Here is a 7,243-nt window from a genome sequence, read left to right on the forward strand (position 1 = left end):
AAATGTTAGTCTGATTCATAACATGATTAAAGAGTAATTGAGTTCGTACCTTAGCAGTAGTACCGCTTTAAGTGTGTCACGTTCCAGTTGTTCGGTAGTTGCATACCGTTTCCTACTTCGAGTTTGTACGAGCCTTTGTCGGTTATTTCGACAACTCGATATGGTCCTTCCCAGTTCAGTCCCAGCTTCCCCTCGTTCGGGTTCCGGATGTGTAATGTTACTTTCCTCAACATCAAGTCCCCGATCTTAAAGTATTGAAGGTTAGCTCTTTGATTGTAGTATCTTTTTATTTGTTGTTTTTGGGCGGCAACCCGGACCAAGGCAGCCTCTCGCCTTTCATCCAATCATTCCAGGTTTGTGATCATGGCCTCGCCATTCGACTCTTCTCTCGCATATTGCAACCTGAGGCTTGGTTCTCCCACTTTAACTGGTATTAAGGCTTCGACCCTGTAGACCAACGAGAACGGGGTGGCTCCGGTACTAGATTTTGAGGTCATACGCTATGCACATAGGACTTCGGGCAGGATTTCCTTCCATTTCCCTTTGGCATCGGTCAATCTTTTTTCAGGTTTTAAAGTATGGTCTTGTTTGTTAATTCTGCATGCCCGTTTCCACTAGGGTGATAAGGCGTTGGTAGAATCTTTTTGATCTTGTATTCTTCAAAAACATTATTTACCTTGTTGCCGGTGAATTGTTTTCCATTATCGCAAACAACCTCGGCCGGTATCCCGAATCGGCATATTATGTGGTCCCAAATGAAGTCAATCACTTCCTTCTCCTGGACTTTTCGAACGCTTGAGCTTCGACCCATTTGGAAAAATAATCGGTCATGAATAGTATGAATTGAGACTTACTAGGTGCCCATGGTAGGGGACCAACGATATCCATTTCCCACTTCATAAATGGCCACGGGGACAAGACCGAGTGGAGTAGTTCTCCCAGTTGATGGATCATCGGGGCATGTCTCTGGCAGTCGTCACATTTTCGTATGAAATCCTTCCCATCTTTCTCGATCTCGGTCCAGTAATAGTCGGCCCTAATTAATTTCTGAACCAAAGATTCTGCCCCGAATGGTTCCCGCAAGTGCCTTCGTGAACTTTTCTCAAGGCGCATTCAATATCCCCTCACCTCAAGCATCTGGCTAGTGGGCCATCGAATGTTCTTCTGAATAATGTCCCTTTGACCAAGCTAATTCTGGCAGCCTTGGTACGCAGGGCTCTTGATTCTTTGGGATCCGAGGGCAATTTTCTGGTCTTCAAGTAGTCTATGTACTTGTTCCTCCAATCCCAAGTTAAATTGGTCGAATTTACTTCGGCGTGGCCTTCTCTATCACCGACTTCATGAGTTGCACTACTGTTCCCGAACTAAATTCATCGGTGTCGACCGATGACCCTAAGTTAGCAAGAACATCAGCCTCAATGTTCTGATCTCTAGATACGTGTTGCAGGATCCATTCCCTGAATTGATGCAGCGTTACCTGTAACTTGTCTAAGTACCTTCGCATCCATTCCTCTTTTACTTCGAACGTCCCATTAACTTGATTTACCACGATGAGGGAGTCGCACTTAGCTTCAATCACCTCATCCCCAAGGCTTTTAGCCAATTCGAGACATGCAATCATGGCCTCATACTCGGCCTCATTGTTAGTCAATTTCACAGTTCTAATAGACTGCTTAACTTCGTTCCCCGTAGGTGGTTTTAGCACGATGCCGAGACCGGACCCCTTTGCGTTCGAGGCACCATTCTTAAAAAGGGTCCAGATTCCCGAGGTAGTGCCCGAGGTTAATAATAAATTCCTTTCGACTTCGGGTATTAAGGCCAGCGTAAAGTCGGCCACGAAGACTGCAAAAATTTGAGATTTTATGGCAGTTCGGGGTCGATACTCGATATCATACCCCTAATTCTGACGACCCATTTGGCCAACTGGCCTGAGAGTTCAGGTTTGTGCATGATGTTCCTCAGAGGGTAAGAGGTTATGACATATATCGGTTGGCATTGAAAGTACGGTTTTAACTTTCTAGAGGCGCTTAGCAAAGCGAGCACCAATTGTTCCAGGTGAGGATACCTTGTTTCGGCCTCGCCTAGAGTTCTACTGACATAGTAAATAGTAAATTGCGTACCTTCCTCTTCCGGACCAAGACTCCACTTACCGCTACCTCGGAAACCACCAAGTAAAGGTATAGTTGTTCGTCTGCCTTTGGAGTGTGCAGCAGGGGCGGACTCAAAAGGTACCGTTTGAGTTCTTCCAAACCTTGTTGGCATACTGGAGTCCAGGAAAATTTATTATTCTTCTTTAACAGTGAGAAGAACCGATGAATTTTGTCCGAAGACCTCGATATGAACCGACCTAGGGCGGCTATATGCCTGGTTAGCCTTTGAACGGCCTTGACGTTTCCCACCATGGTGATGTCCTTTATGGCTTTGATTTTGTTGGGATTGATCTTGACCCCTCGATTGGACACCATGAACCTGAGGAATTTTCCCGATCTGACCCCGAATGCGCACTTCTCCGGGTTCAACTTCATATTGTATTTCTTTAATATGTCGAAAGTCTCCTACAAATGTTTCAAATTGTCCTCTGCTCGCAGGGACTTGACTAACATGTCATCAATATATACTTTCATTGATTTCCCTATCTGTTCTTCGAATATCCGGTTTACTAGGCATTGATAGGTGGCACTGGCATTTTTTAATCCGAACAACATTACATTATAATAGTAAGTGCCGAATTTAGTGATAAAAAAGGTCTTTTCTTGATCGCCCGAGTCCATCCGAATTTGGTTGTACCCGGAATAGGCATCAAGAAAACTAAGTATCTCTTGCCCGGCCGTCGCATCGATCATCCGATCGATGTTAGGCAAAGGGAAAGAATCCTTAGGGAATGCCTTGTTTAAATCTTTGTAATCTACACACATTCTTAGCTTATTTTCTTTTTTAGGCACTACTACTACGTTAGCTAAATAGTATGGGTACTTAACCTCCCAAACGGATCCTATTTTAAGGAGTTTAGATACCTCATCCTTGATGAATGCATGTTTGACCTCGGACTGCGGCCTCCTTTTCTGCTTAACCGGATGGAACTTCGGGTCCAAACTCAGTTTATGAGTGGTTACCTCCGGCGGGATCCTTGTCATGTCAAGATGGGACCAAGTGAAACAATCTATGTAATTTTTAAGAAAATTAATGAGTTTCTTCCTAATCTAGGGGGTTAACCCCGTGCCCAGGTGTACCTTTCGATCCGGTAGGTGTTCGACTAATGTGACTTGCTCTAACTCTTCGACCGTCGATTTGGTGGCGTCGATATCATCAGGAGCTATGAACGATCTCAGAACTCCGTAATCATCCTCCCCGTCTACTCCTCATTCCTCCGGTCCGGCTGGGACCGGTATCGGTGGTTGTTATTTAACTTCGGCCTTTCTGGTCAGCTCCGTGTTCCTTAATGTCGAGACGGCGGGCACCGGGAGTATTTTGTCGACTGTGAACATCTCCTTTGCAGCCGGCTGTTCTCCATAGACCGTCTTGATTCCCCCTGTTGTAGGGAATATCAACGCCTGGTGTAAGGTCGAAGGTACCGCCCTCATGTTGTGAACCCATGGCCTTTCGAATAGATTGTTATATCTCATGTCCCCTTCGATCACACAAAACTTTGTCTCTTGGATCATCCCGGTAGTGTTCACTGGTAAGGTTATCTCCCCTTTAGTGGTTTCACATGCCATGTTAAATCTGTTTAACACTCGGACTGCTGGCACTATTTGATCCTGTACCTCCAATTGCTCTATGACCCTTGATCTGATGATGTTGGCCGAAGTACCTGGATCAATCAACACACGTTTAACTCGAGATTTATTGATAAGTATGGATATTACCAGTGCATTAGTATGAGGTTGTACGATGCCCTCGGCATCCTCGTCGCTAAATGAAATGGTTCCCTCCGGGACATAATTTCGAGTGCATTTTTCCCTCGTGATGGATACTTTATGTGCTTTATCATTGGCTCTTGGGGGACATCGACCCCTTCAATGATCATGTTAATGATGTATTGAGGTTTCTCTTGTTCGATCTACTTGTTGGCATCCCTGTTCCTGAAGTGGTTTTTGGCTCGATCACTCAGAAATTCTCGGAGGTGCCCGTTATTAACAACCGGGCAACTTCTTCTCTTAATTGCTGGAAATCCTCGGTCCTATGGCCATGAGTGCCATGATACTTACACATCAAGTTAGGATCTCTCTGGGTTGGGTCGGACTGCAATGGTTGAGGCCACTTAGTTTCCTTGGTGCGCCTGATGGCTGATACAATATTGGCAGCATCAACTTTGAAGTTATACTCTAATAATCTTGGTGCTTCCATTCCCCCGAGCGGCCTGTCGAAACCATTTTTGCTCATTAAACCTCAGCTATTGGGCCCTTTATAATGACCTGATTGGTTGTTAAGAGCTCTAGTGCATCGTTCGATGGTTTGAGACCATGTGTAGATTCACTTCATGTTTTATGACTTGTACGTGTGGCCGGAATTGAATTTCGGGAAGTTCAGAGATGTTTTGGAACGCAAATTCTAAATTCAGAAGCTTTAAGTTGGAAGAGTTGACTAAGATTTGAATTTTGAGTAAACGACCTCGAAATCGAGATTTGAAGGTTTCAATAGGTTCGTATAATGATTTTGGACTTGGACGTGTGTTCGGGTTGAGTATCGGGTGGTCCGGGATCATTTCGGCGCTCATTATGGAAAGTTGGCATTTTGAAAGTTTAAGAATTCCTTAAGTTTGGTTTGAAGTGGACTTTGGTATTATCGATGTCTGTTTGGGGTTCCGAGTCTTAGAATACGTTCTCGTGATTTATGACTTGTGCATAAAGTTTGGCGTTATTCCGGGATGTTTAAGTATAATTCAGACGCGTTCGGCTAAGTTTAAAGTTTGAAAGTTCAAAGAAAGGTTTTGATCGTCGATTCATAATTTTGATGTTGTTTGGCATAATTTCAGGCTTTGACTAAATTTGTATCATGTTTTAGGATGTGTTGGTATGGTTGGATGGGGTCCCGGGGGCCTCGGGTGCGAATCAGATTGGAATTGGGTTGAGTTTTGGACTTAAGGAATTGCTGAAGCTTAAGGCTTCTGGTGTGATCGCACCTGTGAGGTTTATGGCCACATGTGTGAGACCGCAAAAGTGGCCAAGGGGTTGCAGAAGCGGTTCTGGGTGAGCTGGGCAGTGGTCGCAGGTGCGAGGAGGATTTTCGCATCTGCGAGCCCGCAGATGCGACAAGGCTCCACAGATGCAAAGTTGGAGAGGTGTGGTTGGCTTCGTAGAAGCGGATGGGATCACGCAGGCGCGGAAGAGCAGAAGCGAGGGGAGGGCCGCAGAAGTGCCCTTGTAGGTGCAAGCCTTGGGCCGCAGGTGCGGCTGGTCGGGGCCTAAGTGACTTCCGCAGGAGCGGACATTTTTCTGCAGGTGCGGCTGGGGTGCCCGTAGGTACGAAGACTCCTGGGCAGAATATATGTTGCTCAATCGGGATTTTTGCTCATTTCACTCATTCCTCTCTTGCTTGGGCGATTTTTGGGGCGATTTGGAGGAGCCAACTTCATCATCTACCTTGAGGTAAGAAACTTCTACACATTGTGAGCTAAGTACACGAGTTATATATGGATTTAAACATGGATATGGGTAGAAATTATGGGATTTTGGTAGAAAACCTAGAAATTGGTATTTTGGATTTTGACCGCGAAATTTGATATGGAATTAAGAATAAATTATATATTTGGCTTCGTGGCATTTTGGGTAATGATTATCCTCAAGAATATTTGGAATCCGGGCACGTGGGCCCGAGAGTTGATTTTGTTGACTTTTCGAGCGGAGTTGACAATTATTATAAATTGCTAAATTATACGCATTGGAGTATATTTTGATTGATTTTCACCTTGTTTGACTAGTTTCAGATTGATGGGCATTGGTTTGAGGTGTTAGAGAGGCGTTGGAGCCATTTATGAAATTTCGGAGCGAGGTAAATCTCTTGTCTAAACTTGTGAGGGGGAAACTACAATTGTGACATGTAATGAGACAACGCAACATGATGAGAGTGATTCGGAAGAATGGGAAAACAATGTAATACCTAAGGAAATTGTCAAGGAAGTACAGGATTTTGAGAATAAACCAAAGTCCAATATGGAAGAAACTGAGGCAGTTAATTTAGGGAATTCCGAAACAGTCAAACAAACTCGTATTAGCATTCATCTATCACAATCAGACAGAGAAGAGTACATTGGATTTCTAAAGCAATATGAGGACATCTTTGCATGGTCTTATGATGACATGGCAGGGTTAAGCATATCTATAGTGGCTCACAAGCTACCTACCAACCCCGTGTGTCCACCAGTGGAACGAAAACTTAGAAAATTTAAGCCAGACATGAGTTTGAAGATAAAAGAGGAGGTTACCAAGCAAATCAAAGCCAAAGACCTCCGAGTGGTCAGGAAGCAATATGAGGGCCATGACCACTCTCTTTCATGATATGATGCACAAGGAAATAGAAATGTACGTGGATGATGTCATCATTAAGTCTAAGAAGAGCCTGGATCACATAGCAGACCTGAGAAAGTTTTTCGACCGACTACGGAAGTACAACCTAAAGTTGAACCCTGCAAAATATGCTTTCGGAGTCCCTATCAAGAAGCGTCTAGGTTTCATCGTTAGCCGCCGCGGCATTGAGCTAGACCCCTCAAAGATCAAAGCCATTCAAGATCTGCCGCCACCAAAGAACAAGAAGGATGTAATGAGTTTCTTGGACAGCCTCAACTATATCAGCCATTTCAAAGCACAATCGATGGTAATATGTGAACAAATATTCAAGATGCTGAGAAAGGATGCTGCCACAAGTTGGACTGAAGAGTGTCAAAAGGCCTTCGACAAAATCAAGGAGTATCTATCCAAACCTCCTGTGTTGGTCCCACCGTGGCCCATGAGACCTTTATTGTTGTACATGTCCGTGTTGGATGGAGCCTTTGGATGCATCTTGGGACAACATGATGAGAATGTAAGAAAGGAGCAAGCAATATATTATCTGAGTAAGAAGTTCACACCTTATGAAGCTCGATATTCACTATTGGAACACACCTGTTGCACTCTAACATGGATAGCCCAGAAGTTGAGGCATTATTTCTGCGCATACACCATATACCTCATATCAAGAATGGATCCATTAAAGTACAGTTTCTAGAAGCCTATGCCTATGGGCAAGCTAGCAAAGTGGCAGATAT

The 7,243-nt window shown here is 44.3% G+C and overlaps 1 protein-coding gene across 1 annotated transcript; it reads left to right on the forward strand.

Annotated features, from left to right (window-relative positions):
* Window positions 1-6,152: 6,152 nt before the first annotated feature.
* On the forward strand, window positions 6,153-6,497 carry LOC138893951 (uncharacterized). The gene has a single exon (XM_070178622.1). The coding sequence runs from the start codon at window positions 6,153-6,155 to the stop codon at window positions 6,495-6,497; it is 345 nt and encodes a 114-aa protein (XP_070034723.1).
* The last annotated feature ends 746 nt before the right edge of the window (window positions 6,498-7,243 follow it).

The sequence above is a fragment of the Nicotiana tomentosiformis genome, chromosome 6, assembly GCF_000390325.3.
Source record: "Nicotiana tomentosiformis chromosome 6, ASM39032v3, whole genome shotgun sequence".
Classification (NCBI taxonomy): Eukaryota; Viridiplantae; Streptophyta; class Magnoliopsida; order Solanales; family Solanaceae; genus Nicotiana; species Nicotiana tomentosiformis.